General features: G+C 44.4%; 1 protein-coding gene across 5 annotated transcripts in view; it reads right to left on the bottom strand.

Annotated features, from left to right (window-relative positions):
• Positions 1-15,164, bottom strand: part of sbf1 (SET binding factor 1) — a 43,591-nt gene extending 28,427 nt beyond the window's left edge. For all 5 annotated transcript variants that reach the window (XM_028954546.1, XM_028954548.1, XM_028954547.1 and 2 more), the window contains exons 1-2: positions 14,959-15,164; positions 4,073-4,158 (exon numbers count right to left, since the gene is read on the bottom strand). In XM_028954546.1, the coding sequence (XP_028810379.1) occupies positions 4,073-4,158; positions 14,959-15,013 (141 nt within the window). In that variant the 5' untranslated portion in view covers positions 15,014-15,164. The remainder of the gene's footprint in view (positions 1-4,072; positions 4,159-14,958) is intronic.
• Positions 15,165-18,019: the final 2,855 nt, after the last annotated feature.

The raw sequence follows: 18,019 nt of genomic DNA, 5'->3' as shown, positions 1-18,019 counted from the left end.
AGTAAATACAGGAAGCACATCTGCTGTTGTGGACTGTGTTTGTGAGAAATTGGAGGGACATCATGGACGTACATTTGCGCGGCTTGGCTGTTGCCCTGGCCATTTTATAGTATATTACATTATAGTATATTCTCCAGGCGGACTGAACCTGAGTTCGCGATTTGATCCAAAATGAGACCACCTCTTGTGGGTCTCTGCACTGTGGTTTTAGTGCGCACCAGAGTGCGATTACTGTGTTCACACCGGACAAAACAAACCGCACCAAAGGGGGAGACTAAGTTGAATTCGTTTGAAGTGCCTGTAGATGTGCCAACACCCTAAGGGTCGGTTTTCTGTTCATGGATACTCCTGAAAGAGAAATTCAATAAGCTTCCACATTCAAAAATGGTTTAGCCTGGAAAAGTGAAGCGATTGTCATCGTGATACACTGCAGCACAGCACACGGTGCACACAACGACATGTGTCCTCTGCCCGAGGAGCAGTGTGTGGGGACAGTGCTTTGCTAAGTGGCACCTCGGTGGCACCTTGGCAGAACGGGATCCGGACCGGCAACTGATTATTATTTTCATTATGAAACACTGCAGCCCAGCACATGTTGACCCAGTTAAATGTGTCCTCTGCTTTTTACCATCACCCTTATTGAGCTGTGGGAAGCCATGAAAGGGAGGGGAGCAGTATGTAGTCATTTCCTTGATCAAGGGGACCTCAGCGGGACCTTGGCGGTTCAGCATTTGAACCCGAAACCCTTCGAGTGTAATTTCGCTTCCTTTCCACCAGGGTAAATAGTAGACCACGTAAAAGGCTTTGAGTGAACAGTTTGGGGACTGACCCCTGCTACAACATGACTGAGTCTGTGAGCTGAGACTTCATGTCCAACATCAGTGCCTGATCCTCATAAACGCTCTTCAAAAAAAAAAAAAAAGGCCACAAATATTCCGTAAACACACTCCTAAACATTGTGAAGCTGTTAGAGGGTAAGGGTTAGGTGGGTCAACTCGCAGTTTATGTGTCCCCAATACTTTTACAATACACACAATGGTCGTGGTAAACGTGCCATTCCAGGCCAGAACAGTGCAGTAATCTCCAGAACTGCATTTCATGTCAGCCTTTGAAGAATTTCTGGGAACTCTGTAATATTGAGACCTCAGATGGATCAGTTAGCAGGAAAAAGGGCTCTACAAAGACTACACTTACGACCACAGGAAAATATTTGTTTGCATTGTGGTTGTTTTAAGGTTGGGCCAGTGTTGGACAACTGCTCAACAAAGATTCTGCTAATGGTTTCAAATGTAAAAGTTTTGTTGTGGTAGCTAAAGTGTTTCGGTCAGCACGGCAGAATTCATGATTGCTTTGTGTACATTTTCCAACAGGGTGGGTTGGGCAAAGCTTTTCAGCACCTTTGTGCGGAGGCTTGTTATCAAATAACCTGATCTAATTTCTCAGTCTTGATTTTGTAAAAGAGACCTTATTTGTGTTTTGAACACAGATTTGGATCTGGATCCATTCATAAAACACAAAATCTGCCTAAAAAGGCCACCATTTTCTTAGAATTTTTTACTCCTGTAGACCTGTGTCAACACTTATACCAGATTTAAATGTTTTTTTTTCTTCTAACAAGCACCACTCTCTCAAGAATTGACAACTTTTTCCATAGATAAAAAACTGACCTCTTCACAGAGAAAGTAAGAGAAAACAGCAACTGACTGATACCATACATAAATTATCCATCACCCAATAAATCACTTTACAAAGAGAGAATAGCTAACAGTTGATTGGACATAATTTGACAAGAACCTGATGGTCACTCTGTCAGAGCTCCATAGGTCCTCTCTGGACAGAAGTGAACCTTCTAGAATGTTGCAGCAATCCACCAATCAGGCCTGTATGGTAGAGTGGCCAGACAGACATGGCAGCCTGCCTGGAGTTTGCCAAAAGCCTCCTGAAGGACTAAGGCCATGAGAAGCCAAATGCTCTGATGAGACAAAGATTTAACTCTTTGGTGTGAATGCCAGGCATCACATTTGGAGGAAACCAGGCTACCATCCCTACAGTGAAGCATGGTGGTGGCAGAAGCATGCTGTGAGGACGTTTTTCACCTGCAGGAAGTGGGAGACTAGTGTAAAAGATGACTCCAGCAATGTACAGAGACTTCCTGGATGAAAAGCTCCAGAGCGCTCTTGAACTCAGACTGGGGACGCTGGTTCATCTTTCATTAGGGCAACGACCCTAAGCCAAGATATCAAAGGAGTGGCTTCAGGACAACTCTGTGAATGTCCTTGAGTAGCCCAGCCAGAGTCCAGACTTGAATCCAATTGAACGTCTCAGGAGAGATTTTAAAATGGCTGCACCAACACATCCCATCCAACCTGATGGAGCTTGAGAGGTGCTGCAAAGAGGAATGGGCCAAACTGGCCAAGCATAGGTGTGCCAAGCCTGTGGCATCATATTCAAAAAGACTTGAGGCTGTAATTGTTGCCAAAGGTGCATCGACAAAGTCTTGAGCAAAGGCTGTGAATACTTATGCACACATGCTTTCTCCATTTTTTTTATACATTTTTTTTTTATTTCCCAAAACCTCAAGTAAACTTTTTTTTCAAGTTGTCATTATGGAGTGTTGCCTGTAGAATTCTGAAGAAAAAAAAACAATTTTGGAACAAGGCTGTAACATAACAAAATGTAGAAAAGTGATGGGCTGTGAATACTGCACTGCATACAAACAAACGTAGCAAATAAAAGCTCTAAACTAACTTCAGGCAGCATATAAAACATCCCAAAACCGAGCATAATACAACCAAACTGAACATAACCTCTACCTGGCTCTCGTATTGAAGCAGGCTGCCGGATCAGAAAAACATCAGTGTCCAGTGAGTGGGTGAGACCTGATGGAGCTTGAGAGGTACTGCAAAGAAGAATGGGCCAAACTGGCCAAGTATAGGTGTTCCAAGCCTGATCTAGCCTGTGTCTTTTCCAATATGGCAATATTTTCCGACAGGATTAGCAGATTACTTGAAAGCAGGGGATTCTGGACAGTTGGAGTTATTTCGATTACGTTCTGAACAATATCTTTAATGGTAGTGCCCATGAATGGAAGACACCGGCTAGATCAGTGTTAGTCCTGTACACTTACGTTGATGGATCAGACTGACAGATAGAAATTAAATTGTGAAAAATTTCAATATGATATTTAATTTTTTGATATGGTTTTTATTTAACTGTTTATTATTCATGGCATAATTAATTTCCAATTGTTCATAATTCATAACATGTTATTATTTATGTATTTATCTATTTAATTTTGTAGCACTCCATACTGGGGAAACTTGTGACAGTGTATTTTTTTGTGCCGGTCCCAAGCCTGGATCAATGGGGAAGGTTGTGTCAGGAAAGGCATCCGGCATAGAACTTTTGCCATTTCAATTATACAGCCAACTAGACCAGTTGATCAGTGTGTGACAACCCCTAACGGGAGCTGCTGGAGGAAGAAGTGAGCAAACAAGAATCTATAATCAAATCATTATTTGGTGTTACTACCCTTTGCCTTCAAACCAGCATCATTTCTTATAGTTACACCTGCACAAAGGCAGGATCATGAGTTTGATAAAAAATAATCAATTTCATATATAAACACAGTCGGAGGACAGATTCATAACATCAGGTCGTACACCATGGCAAGACTGTTTAGCATCAAGACACCAAGTAGATTTTTTAAAAAACCATCAGGAAGCTCTTTCCCAGACAAACATTTTAAAGCAGACAGGTGCTTGAAAATGTGCTGTTCAAGCTCTTTTCAAAAAACCCTGTTGAGGATCGTAAATGCAGTTGTCAACAAATGTATTCTGCAGCAGAACTGTGGTTAATTCTCCATGAGGTGCCTAGATTCATTGATGCTGTTTTGAAGCCAAAGGTTAATCACACCAAATACTGATTTGATTTACATTTCTCTTTTGAGAAATTCACTGCATTTTGATAATTGATGAAAATGAACTATTAACACTTTCAAACACACTCTTCATTTATAGCACTTTTTCACATCCTGTTTGAGTTTAAAAGCAAATAAAGGTGGCGCCCTCACCAATTCGATGCCTTGTGGAAAGGGGTTGTCCTCCCAGTCTTTCTCTGGGAAACGTTGGAGAATTCGTCCCTGACCCTCACTAACCCCTACAGAGAGAAAGAGAGAGAGAGATGATGTTGATGATGATGACGACAGGATATTCCGTTCACAGCAGCACCATGTCAGTAGCAGCTGCAGCATCCTGTCTCTGCTCTGCTTTTTATAAAGCGGCACTCTGTTCGTACAACAGAATCTCATTAAAAACTTTTCCACATCAAGTCAAAGGCTCACCATCCTCAGCCGGAACTGAAAACAGTTCCATTTAGCCAAACTCTTTTTTTTTTTTTTCCCCTCCTTTCTCATTGATCCACCTAATAGAGCTAATACATGACATCACACGTAGTGGGAAACACAGAGTGACCACCCAGAACATCGCTGGGGTACAGACGGTTTTAGACTATGGCTTGCGTGGCGCAAGAGCGGTTGTCAGTGCCGGATCAAAAACACTTGCACTGAGCACAGCGCAAGGTCAAAGTTGAAATATGTGGGCTTCAGTCACGTGGTTATGATGACGCGCAATTTCGAACGGTGGGCAGGAAGTAAAATTTGAGAATACGTCTTTGGAGTAAATCATTGAAGAGAGTCCGTATTGTACGAATTTAAACCCAGTGTCCAGATAGCGCCAGCCCACGCTCTGCCCATTCGGCTCACTGGCCTTTCAGCCCTAGTCAACAGGTCTACAGAAAAATCTACATCTCAACAAATCATTTCTAATTTACCTCCAGACATCCAGAGACAAAAGCAAGTATCCTGTATCTGTTTAAATACTTCATTCAAATATTCAGAATTCCCCCGTAACAATATTTAACACAGCAGGCATGAAATTATGTACCTCATTTTGTTAATACGGAGCTGATTTCAGAATATGAACAAGAGCAGGGTCTTATCATGATCCCACTTTCTTGATATTTCTGTGAATAACCAAGTCAGCACAGCAGTGTGTGAGAGTGTGTTATCTGTCTGAAGGAATCTGTAGGAAACTCTGCCACACCCCACCTGGCAGGTTAAATAAAAGTGGGTGTGTTTCCAAACCACCCTTAAAGAACTTGACTAACACTTGTGACAGCACACTCGATTACTCATTGAAGTGTGCCAGGTGTGTGTGTGTGTGTGTGTGTGTGTCAATGCAGGTGCGAAAGACTGGGTGGGCGTGTTCAAGCGATAAACTGGGGGCATTAATACTGGTACAATAAAGCAGAGCCCAATTCAAATGCAGACTCAGCATTGGTTGCAGTGTGAAAATGATGACATCTATACATTAGAACTGAGGATTGTTAAACTACTATTGCTTTTAGCGGTTGAGTAGCAGTTGAGGTCAATGTGTGGGGTGACAGCTACAAAGTAGTCTCCGCAAAAACCAACAAACTTGACAACGGCGAGACACAGGCATAAAGTTTTCATGTGCCATATGAGATTAGCATTAGGGCTGCACAATATTGGGAAAATATGCAATATTGTTGTTCAATATTGCGATAACGATATTTATTGCGATATAACATTTACCTAGAGAAATGCTTTTTATATTATTATTATTATTAGCTATTTAAAAAATTATATATGTAATGATCATACTAAAATAAACAGGTAATATATATTCATTTGATTAATTAAATCTTTCCTTGCCTTAATAAATATTTCCTTGCCTTGCCTGTATACACACACACACACATATATATATATATATATATGTGTGTGTGTGTGTGTGTGTGTGTGTGTGTGTGTGTGTGTGTGTGTGCCTCGCATACTGTTTTTCACATCCAATATATTGTGTGGCAGCGGAGTTGGGACCAGCATGCCTTGTGGGTGAGATACGCGCAGACGGGACGGGCGCAGCCGGGGACTGTAAATAGTTAACCATTTTAGGGGTAAATGTGTTCTGTTGGGGTTCGGGATCTGTGTGTTATGGAGATTTAATGTAGCGTGTGCAAGGGGAGAAACTTTACACCGTGATGTTGAGGTGTAGGGCTGGAGGAGAAGAAAAGCCGCCTCCCTGTTTTGTAGAAACCAGTGACATCTGTATTGGCTCTTAGTGCCACCTACTGGCTTCCGTTCAATAAAAAGCGTTATTCCGAAACTCTCATGATGTAGCCGATTTCTCCTTTGATGACCTCGCGGCGACGGCTCGTCACAATAGTACATAGTACGAGATTTCGGACGCAGCACAAATTTCATTTATCACAACTCTTTGCGATACAGATATCGCGCATACTAATATCGCAATAACGATATTTTTTTTCGATATATCATGCAGCCCTAATTAGCATATTATCAAAGAACACAGTACATGATGAAAATGTGTGCAGATATACGTTAACCAACTGCAAGACAATTATTCAATTCTGCAGGAAAAACCACTGGATTGGCAGGACAGTTTGTGGCCACTTTGAGGTTAGTTCCGCATTTGGCTGATGAAGCCCGTGTGGAGGAAAAAAACTTCTGCCATTTGGAATGATTCTGGATTCAGGAGAGTTCAGGATAGGACATCAATCACCATAAAGAACCACATCAACAATTCAGAACCAAACCACAAAAAACACACTGACACATGGTACTGACAACAAAAAAACCCCATAAAAATGCCAAGGAGAAAAACAGGAACCAAAAGCCAATGCAAACCTGCAGCTGTCAGGTTCATGACTGAAACGGAATGAAATGAATAGTATTACAGCAGCACTTAGACTGAAGGGCTGCAATGTGTGAGACATTGAAACAAGAGTAGTGTCAGAAACTAGCGGTGCCACCACGGCAACCAGGACAACAGATCAGAAATGTCATAGAAGGTGGAAATGCAGCAAAGTGGCACAATGAGTCAGCAGAGTGACTGCAGGACATCCTGTAAGTCATCGTCGCCAGCACCACAACGACTCTACAGGTCTACCGCACACACCAAGTCCCCAACATGGCAACATGGACAGATTTAGAGTGGTAACCAAGACATCTGGACGATTTGACACTTTATAGCTGATGTGTGGAAATTGATATCAATGTCTCTATCCACAAGATGACCGGATGTAACAGTCACCACAACTCCGTTTCAGTGACTCTTCTACACACCACGCCTACAACGTGTTCCAGCCCCCAAAAATAAACACCATTTAATAATGGAACAGAGAAGAGAAGGGAGCTTCCATGCGACTCAGAACACAGCAACCACATCTAAACCACGTACATGTGACACAACGCTACCATGGTAACAACTAGTCACCCTGACCAGCACTGTGTGAGAAGTTTATCACTCCAACACACACTAAAATATATCCACTCACCAACTAGTGTATACCTGTGTAAAATGTGTTTGAAATATTAATATATCTATGTAACTAAAGATTTGTAAGACACAGGTACTGTTTTCTTTATTTGTTAGACAATACAACAATCACACAAATATACAACATTGAGTATGTACGTCACTTTCAAGGTTCGCCATCCAGATAAACTCTCCTGGTGCATGTGTGTTTTGTACCAGAAAAGAATCCGTGGAGATCAGTGATTTTTGGGTGACCAGCCGTGACCAAGCCACTTACCACTTTGGCAATTTTGCACCCTAGACTCTGTTCTATCAGTTAATATCTGGGTTGCTGGTGGTAGTAGCCTAGTGGGTAGCACACTCGCCTATGAACCAGAAGACCCAGGTTCAAATCCTGCTTACTAACATCGTGTCCCTGAGCAAGATACTTAACTTTGTATACCATGACACTGGACTACATTTTGGACTTCACCACCTCTACAACTGTAGGTCTTTTTCTCTTATTGGACAATCACCAGCCCTGCACTGACACCACTTGCAGGCTCACTCTACCCTGGAAGGGGGTCCCTCTCTCTATCACTCCTTCCTAAGGTTTCGTCCTTTCTTTTTTTCTCTCTCCTAGAGTTTTTTTGTGTGGAGTTTTTCCTTGTGTGCAGAAGGGTCAAGTGTGGGGGGTGTCAACTGTAGGGCCTGTCAAAGTCCATTGTGACATACTGTGTGTAATTTTGGGCTATATAAGAAATAAATGTTGTTGTTGTTGTTAACTCTGAGTGTCTCCAGGGGGGGACTGTCCCTGTAACTACTGATTGTAAGTAGCCCTGGATAAGGGCGTCTGGTAAATACCATACATGCATAAGCCAACGTGCTGGGTGGGCTGGACTGACAGACTGGAGAGTTGGTGACCTCCTGGGGCGTTGGGAAGACAGGCAGAAGAGCGGCAGCTGCAGTGATGCCGCGGTGGGCGAACGGAACCGAGCGAATGGGCAGAGCGTGAGCAGACGACACACTGTCTGTCCGAGGAGGTGCGCAGCAGAGCAAACAAAGTTCAGACAGCTTGCAGCGAGATTTACCTCAAAAACACGCCATTTTTCCGCGGGGACAACACGAAAAAAAATCTTCTGCCGTCTTCTGGCATATAGACGAGGTGGACTTTCCGTCCAAACAAGGATTGAACCCTGGAGCCCCAGATTAAAACTCTGATTCTCTACCGACTGAGATTTTCATTGATATGGTCTTGGATATGATATGGTCCACCATTCAGCCAAAACTGTGACTTCCACAACTGTAAGCGCTCACATATGAACAAAGACCGAAAGGAAGGAATTTGTAGTTTTTTCCCTGTTTTATAATGTTATACTTTTAAACTGCTATAGTGAGTTTAAAATGCTGAAAGCTAAGAATGCGTTCAAAAAAAAAAAAAATTTTCAGCAATTTATTAATAGCAAAAAATGAAATTTTTGCTACATATGAAATTAATATTTCACGGAGCAAGAAACATTGTGGAGAACAAACCACAGATTTTCTGTGCCTGTAGACTTCATCAGATCCTTCTGCCTCTTCATGTGATCCCAGACAGACACGATGTTGAGAGCAGGGCTCTAGTAATACTGTGGTTATTAGGACTCTTTATTCTTCTTAACGCTGAAGATTGGCTGCACGTTTGACATCATTCTTCTGCGGCAGAATAAACGCCTACCTGACAATACTGAATTATGAAGTATCAGCCCATATTTCTCACCATGCTTCACTGCTGCCTGTATCGCTCTCCAGGCGACCAACCTGACTTCTGACACAGCGCCCCAGTCCCTTACTTCTCATGCACAGCTGAAAGTGAAGGTGAAGTGATTGTCATTGTGAAACACACCACAGCACACCCTTGGTGAGCAGTGTGCAGCCATGACAGGCACCCGTGGAGCCACCACCACCACTGTTGAGTTGAGCCATTGGAGTCTTCCATGAGTCTTCCATGGAGACCACTTCTGGCCAGACTTCTCTGGACAGTAGATGGGTCTACCTGGATCCCACTGACCTCTGCCAGTTGTGAGCTGATGGCACTGCTGGAAAAAAGCTTGATGTCTTTTTCATTTACTTTGTCGTCCACTGCGTCTATGATTGAAACCGTCTTCCACAACCTTTTGTTGTTTGGATGTTTCCCCACCCAGTCTGGTATATTTTTTTTTGCCACACACTTGAATATAATCCTACAAAGTCCCTGCCTTTATGCAGGTGAAACTATAAGAAATGTTGCTGGTTTGAAGGCAAAGGTTTAGTAACAACACATTTTGTGTTTCTTTTTGTACACCCACTTAGAATATTGTGCATATTGTTTAGATTTTTGAAAGCATTGTTAATGTACAACCCTTTTTCAGACCTGCATTAATCTTTTGCACAGTACAAAAGTCCCAATATAGAGCAGCAACCTTACATTACACCCTTTCACCAAAGCAACTCACGGACTTGGTCGATCATTCATGCTCCAGGACAACATCTATAAATGATTTAAGGTACATGAAAAGTACACAAAAGGCTCAGATGACAGGAAAAAGTGATACGAGTTCGACAGCCCAAAGACTCAGGGCCATAAATGCCGTATAATAAAATTCCAGTACAGTGTGCCTCCAGTTCCAGTAAATTTGCCGGTTCAAATCCTGATCCGCCAAGGTACCACTGAGGTGCCACTGAGCAAAGCACCGTCCCCACACACTGCTCCCCGGGTGCCTGTCATGGTGCCCACTGCTCACCAAGGGTGATGGGTTAACAGCAGAGGACACATTTCGTTGTGTGCACCGTGTGGTGTGCTGCAGTGTTTCACAATGACAATCATTTCACTTTCTTTTCTTTCACAGGGGTTTATGGGATAAAAACTATCCATATTAGAGTACGACCAGCATATCTGTACCTGAACCCATTAACTGAAGAGCAACAGAGCCTGCAAGAAAACAGCTTCCACACCTCCCAGCTCAACCCAGTCCCTACTCCAGAGCTCCCATGATAGGTGCATGTTCAATTGTGCATAACTTCTCGACAAAGTCACATCCTTCCCAAATGCATGTGTGCACACACGACTCTCTCTCTCAGACAGGAAGTGATGGACAGAGCTGGCCAACAGGATATTTCTCTAGAAATATGTTTGCATGTACAAGGGGAGGGGGGGGGTATGTGGCTGTGTGAGAGTGTGTGAAATCTAGTTCTGTCTGACTGTACTCACTTTTGTTATCAAAAAAATTCTCAGATATCTACATTTAGTATCGATACTTATATTCCAGTTTTGCATCTGCAGGCTCGCAGAAATTGCCGGCAGACTTTGCAACAGGCTACCTGGCTATTAAATGCTAATTCTCAGCCACCGTCATCAGGTGATTGGTTTTAATTATTGTGAGCAAGATGCTAAAATGCTGAGAAGGTGAAACGGAGGCATAGTAACTTCTGCAGCATGAGAAGCAAGGAGTGCAATATTCTTATTTATTTATTTATTCATGCATTTTCTTATTCGTTTGTTTGTTATCTGTGGATCAAAAATATTATAAAAATGTTTATTAAAAAATGATTTATATATTATTTAAAAATTATGCATACAGATGCCCAGTCCCCATATCAGCGGTTACCCCTACTCTTAGTCCTTAAACAGCATGAAGTGAACACACACACACACACACACACACACACTCAAGACACATAAATAATCCAGGGCAACATATCTGAAACAGGAAAAAACACATATTAAATCTCTGCTGGGAATCCAGTATGTCTGGATTTATTCATTGATTTTTTAGATCATCGTTTGTGCATTTTATCACCCTTTCTAATGTCAAGTGGCCAATATATTAAAGCATCATCATGTAACGTGTTGATGCCTACATAAGGGTGGGCTGTCTCACTGGTAATTTAATAGGATGAACTGGTCTGTGGCAGTAAGAGCAACAGAATCCTCTCCTATTCATAGCTTCCGAACGGCCACTCTCAGGGACGCTGAGCATGCATTTTGTAAATATGGAACATAAAGCTCAAATCGGCACAGCATTGACAGCACACAACTGTATTTACAGCATGGCCTGGTCAGATTAAAACACACTCACACTAATCTTACAGTACGGTTTAATGCTAATAACACTAAATCCTTTTAATTAAGTCTCACTACACCTTCTCAGTGCAGCATCATGAAAGGTGCGTGTGTGTGTGTGCATGCACATATGACACACTTCTGCTCACTGTTAGAAAGGTGGAATGGTCACGCTCATGTTATGAATTAGGATATTCACACACACACACACACGCACACACGCACACACACACACACACACACATAGTGTCCTCTCAGAAGCCACCTATGAGCATCTGATGAATGGCAGGCCACTCCCTCGGCCAATCAGCAGTCAGTCGGCTCAGAGAGCGGGATTAGCAGCGGCCATGGGGGAGGGATTATAATCCCAGTCCTGAGCCACTCAAGCAATAGCCGCCGCCGCCGTAATTTAGGGGTCAGGGCAGAGTCACAACCTCCTGCTGTAAGGACCTTCTACAAGGCTGAATACAGAGCAGCAACATTCCCAGAATTCCAGTGTCAGCAGATACCCACACACAGATAATCGGAAGATCTCCACTTTTATTTTGATTTTATTATGTAGGGTTGTTTACAGATTCTGAGATCATCTGATCCTGATCCTAAAGCCCCTCCTTCTTCTCCTCCTCCAGCAGATTCCTACATCAGAAGACAATGATAAAGAGGAGCAGATTCCCATCTGGTCAGCACGTTCACGTTGAGCACAACATGAGCACAAATGAGAGAAGAAATCTTCATTATTTGTTGCGCCCATATTATTGTCTTTAAACTATTATAATGCTTTGCTGAATTGATCAGTTATGCTCTGTGGTTTTCTGTGGTTAACTGTGGAAGAAGAGGGGCTTCACCCCACCTATGATAAATCCTGGCTAATGAAGGACGGTGAATATCAAGTTCACTGTTTTTAAAGATCATAAATATTGAAATAAATTGTTGCTAATACTATTTCAAACACAAGAGTGCAATCCAACTGTTTTAAAGGTCCCCTAAAAAAGATTATTTAACCTTAATACGATTTCCCCTAGCTGGTCTATGATCCTGCAGTGGCTAGAAATGGCGATAGGAGTAAAGAGAGCTTTATTCTGCTTCATCGTTCAGAGAGCGGCAGCTCAGACGGTCGGATCTGGAATTTGTCCCCTTATGTCGTCCCAAGGGGAGATATAACAGACACAACTTCCTGTCTGTGCCAAACATTGTGGTTGGTGAATGGTGTTGACGTCATTTCCATGAATGATCCTCAACTTCTATAGGCCGCATTTAAAGCATTTAAAGCTACAGACACCGAAACGGTGTGTCCTGGGGGAATCTCATAGTGGGACTGGATCAAAGTGGCTGTAATTCTGCATCAATGCTGAACTTCGGAAAGAGACTTCAGATACAGTATTAGGGGACCGATAAAAGCAAAAAAAAAAAATAGTCATTTTGGATGAGGATGGGGCATTTACAGCAGTAAGCTGCAGTTTTCAACGTGTCACCGTTGAACAGCATCCGGTAGTCATGCATAATAAGGGGCACAGTCTCGTCTATAATGGCACAGTGGTGCGAAGGTGCACTGCACGGGCAGGAAAAATCAGGGTGCTCTCCCAGGCCACACGCGAAGGAGCCGTATCATGACGTAGAAAACTGGAAATTAGGAGCTCTTTTTATAGCACTTGTTGGAGGAAGTTCCCCCTTTATTCTGTTTCCGCACTGCAGGAACCGAGAACAAACATGGTTCTTCGAATGCGGCAGGGATATGAATATGAGAGCCAGAGGCCATTTTTTAAAAGTTTGACGCGATAAATTATTCGCGACAGAGGACAGGTGACTTAGCAAATGCACAGCGTCTCTCGGGGGAGCTTCCTGGTACGTGGCGATTACTCCGTCGCCACCATGGGCGGCGGTTAAACTGCATGGGCACAAAAACCAGAGCCACCAAACTCGCAAAACCAAAGAAACCACGACATTCGGTTAATTACAGGTCGTTCACAATCAACCAGGCTGGAGAAAACGTATCATTTCACAAGAAGGTTTATTGATTTGCCGATCAATATGAATCTTGGAATGAAACACTTGAGAATTCCTGTGCGCAGGAAGCTCGACCTTCCTGGCCTTCCCTCCCTAGTCTACATCTCGCTCTACACTCCCGCACGCGCACCGCTTAAACCCACTACACATACAGTCTTCTCTTCTATTCGGGCGAGTAAAAGATCATAGTGCATCATAGTGTTTTTTTCATATATGACATCGAGTGCGTTCCAAAATAATACGATGCAAACAAAGCATTAGTTATTAAAGGATCAATACTGTCAATGTCTGACTACGAGTCTGACTATCATTCGCATTAAATGTTATGATATAATAAGAAGGTTCTCCTGCACTTAATACTGTATTTGACTCCCCCACCCTACATAGTCAGCTTGTTACTTCGATACCTGATACACACACACACACACACACACACAAAATCCCCCCAGAACCGCAGCCAGCCCTCCACCCAGATAGAGAAAATGATGGAGGGAGGGAGGGAGTGAAAGTGAAAGCGCCAGAAAACAGAGATGACTGGTTTGGGCGGTCCATCAAAAGACGAATGATCATTGGACTGTCTGATTTGCTGCTAGAAGTCAAAACACCGCCCTGTGTAGACACACACTGTGTGTGTGCAGCACCATGAGAGACAGCGTTCCTCCGTAGGGGAACTCGTCAACATCTGTACATCAGAGAGAAGAAACCTGTCTAACACACACACACACACACACACACACTCATGCATACATGTACATTCATGTCTGGGCAACATGCACAAACAGAAATAGTGATCTATCACACACACACACACAACTTATTCCAGGATCTGTTAAACACAAGCACCTGATCTGCACCTGCACAGCAGGTCTTGCCGGGAAGGAGCACAAAATCACCAGAACCCTGAAACCCACACACACACACACACACACACACCCTAAAGTAATCTCCACAAGTTCCTCGACGACGGCAGCTGATGGAGGTGCTGGTCCTTTCGCTGGTGAATTTCTCCAGGAGGCATCATGGCCCAAGCCGGGCAGGATCACCTCCGTACACTCCTTCACAACACGACACACACGCACCGCGCGGAACCACTCGTGAATAATAGATGCTTAACAAGCCATTATGTGACACGAAACTAGGCCACAAACAAAGCGGGAGGGTGGGGGCTCAGATAACGGTCCCACGCAGCTGCAGCGCCCGGCCGGGGTGTGCGGTGCGGTTCCGGGCGCCCGAATGCCCACTGATCCCAGACTCCTGTCACACCGAGGAGTTCCCGAACTAGCAGCCGGAAGAGCCTGCGGTCCGACACCGGGGAGACGGTCACGGCCCGGGCCGGGCGGGTCTGCGGGCTGGATGGTAAAATTCCACTTCGCCGAGCGCCGCTGTTTACCCAGCCCGACCCGGGCACCCGGCTCCGTCCGGGACACCTGACAGGCCGCCTCCCGTCCCGTCCCGTCCCGTCCCGCCTCCAGTCCCCCCGGGGCTGCACCGCGGCTAACAGGCTGTAGCCTAGCAGCTAGCGCCTCCGCCGCTCACCTCTCTTCTCGAAGTCGTATCCGACCACCACGAAGTAATCTGCGAGCCGGGCCATCCTGGCCGCACTAGCGCAGCTGCTCTCTGTACTGGCTCCTGTTCCCGCCGCGCACGTTATTCACTCCGCGTTCCGCTGAGAGAAGAGTCATCACGGCCGACAACGGCAGCATCCTCCCCGCGGAGCTCCGCCGCCATACTGTCGGCGCGCCCTGACAGCACGCAGCGCTGCGCATGCGCAATGAGGAGCCCGAGGGAGGGAGAGAGAGAGGAAGGGGGGTGAGAAAGAGGGAGTGAGAGGGAGAGAGGGAGAAAGAGAGAGAGAATAAAGTGATAAAGTGAAGTGATTGTCACTTGTGATAGCACACGGTGCACACAGTGAAATGTGTCCTCTGCATTTAACCCATCACCCTTAGTGAGCAGTGGGAAACCATGACAGGTACCTGGGAACAGTGTGTGAGGACGGTGCTTTGCTCAGTGGCACCTCAGTGGAGTCAGTGGCACCTTGGCGGATCAGGATCCAAACCGGCAACCTTCTGATTACGGGGCCACTTCCTTAACCGTTAGGCCGACACTGCCCCGGAGGGAGGAGGGAGAGAGAGAGGGAGGGACAGAGAGAAAGAAAGAAAGAGAGAGAGGGCTGAGCGAGAGAGAGAGAGGCAGGGATGGAGAGAAAGGGAGAGAGAGGGAAAGAGGAATGATATAAATTGCTTCAATACATTTATTTTACGATACATTTTTTTACGAACTATTTTTAAACTATTTAGTACAAGTGTCCTGAATTTTGTCAATCTGGTGTAGCCACCATTCAAGAAGCAGGATATCATGTCATAGAGAAGGACACCTGGTGACTATTTGTAATTCCAAAATAGCATCTGTTCAAAACCCAAGAGGTTGAAGCATCCTAGGTAAAAAAAAGACAAATATCTCAGTATCTCTATACAGCATCCCACATATCCAGACAGGGCTGGTATGAATTTGTCTACTGATTTAATATAAACTTCTTACACTGAGCTTTGTCCCTGTACACATGAGGTACAGTGCAGGCCGAAAGTTTGGACACACCTTCTCATTCAGTGTGTTTTCTTTATTTTCATGACAATTTACATTGGTAGATTTTTTCTTTAACAAAAAAAGGTGAAATAACTGAAAACATGTTTTATATTCTAGTTTCTTTTCTCTGATTACTGCTTTGAACACTCTTGGCATTCTCTCGATGAACTTCCAGAGGTCGTCACCTGAAATGGTTTTCCAACAGTCTTGAAGGAGTTCCCAGAGGTGTTTAGCACTTGTTGGTCCAGCTCACCCCAAACCATCTGGATTGGGTTCAGGTCCGGTGACTGTGGAGGTCAGGTCTCCACTTTTTGTTAAGTACATAACTCCACATGTGATCATAGTTTTGATGCCTTCAGTGAGAATCTACCAACGTAAATGGTAATGAAAATAAAAAAAACACATTGTGTGTCCAAACTTTTGGCCTGTGTTGTAACACCATTCCAGATGTTTCATAATTCCAGGTTTGCCCTTACGCTCAGACAGTTACAAATGACATGAATGTCATAATTTATACTGAGAAAGACACATTACTGTGCCCCATGTAATTTCAGTAACACAGTCATTTCACCCTGCTATGTAACCAAGTGAGAGCTTTCTACTGCAGCGTTGCATTCTTCTGTGACCGTATGGACATATGGAGTAGGCTGCTTCCTGCCTGTGTCCCACGCCGTCCCCACAGCGGACACATCTGCATACTTGGTTGCATAATAAAGCCACACACAGTGCAGTCATCAGGCCGGCCCAGCTACCGATCTTGAAGCGCTGAATACGCTCATCCTTGGTGTGGGAGTGAGAGAGAGAGAGAGAGAGAGAAGCAGCTGACCTAGAGGCCGGCTTCCTGCAGGACAGTCCCTGGCTGTCAGCACAGAAGCGGCACTCCAAGAATTCCAACATTTCCTGTTCTGTGCCCTTCAACCCAAAGTACTCATCACTGTTCTGTTGAAAACATTCCCAGGCCATTTTTCTCTCTCGGACCGTGGAGTGGAGCTCGGCCGTTTATCCAGACACAGTCTCAATCACCTCCACTGTCCCAACACCCACACACACTAATACACACTTACATACGAGAGTGACCACCCCCCACTCAAGATGTCCTCTGTTTCACAAGCTCAGATTTGGTCACCCTAAACCTCCATAGCCCTGAACTGTAGCTGAATCTCTGACAGAAGGAAGGAAGGAAGGAAGGAAGGAGGAGCTCCAGCTTTCAGCTGTCTGGCAGATAACACCCCTTGTGCGTGCTATTTGGAGGGAATAAAAGAGGAAGAGAGGAAAAGAGGTGTGACCGAGGACGAAAAACACACCCTCCACTACGGTCAGGGAGAACGAGACACTGTTGCTAAATGTAATCCTTACTACCGTCCCAAAAAGTCTACGCCAACACACACTCACATGCCAACACAGGCTGCAATAAACCTGTGCAGTGAGCGGTGTCCAGTGGTCCAGCGATGGCCTGGACTGTGATTGGACATTCACAGTTCATACATATCATACAAGAGGAGACCAGCAGTCACAAACGTCAAGATGCAGCAGGCCTGTTCCAAAAACCACACCGAGACCTCAGGGAAAGTTTTTATCTGCAGCCATCTAACATCTGGTCAAACTTGCTGAGCTCACCGTTAGGTCACTCTTACAGTTGCCACGACGCCAAGGTGCACACCCATTCGGATTGAGAGGCTCTGAAAGCACGACCTCGGGGCTACAAAAGCAAGCCCCTCTTCTCCCAGGAAATTTGATCTGTTCGTGGACCTGTGGAGTTTATGGTGGACAAAAGTGTTCCTATCTACATCTTCCCCGTGCTTTGCATGAAACATGCATATGTGTTGCAATGATAAGCAGCATATATCATGTAGGTTTCATAAACTAAAATAAAATGTTCTTGAGGTTGAATTTAGGGCTATAGTCAGGTTAAGCATTATGAAAGTCTTCTATGATGATAGACATTTAGGTTTGCACTAATATATGATTACGAAGTTGTGTTTTGTGTGTGTAAATGTTGTCTCCTCTGCACTCT

The sequence above is a fragment of the Denticeps clupeoides genome, chromosome 15 (assembly GCF_900700375.1).
Source record: "Denticeps clupeoides chromosome 15, fDenClu1.1, whole genome shotgun sequence".
Lineage (NCBI taxonomy): Eukaryota > Metazoa > Chordata > Actinopteri > Clupeiformes > Denticipitidae > Denticeps > Denticeps clupeoides.
This window is presented reverse-complemented; position numbering and strand designations above follow the sequence as displayed.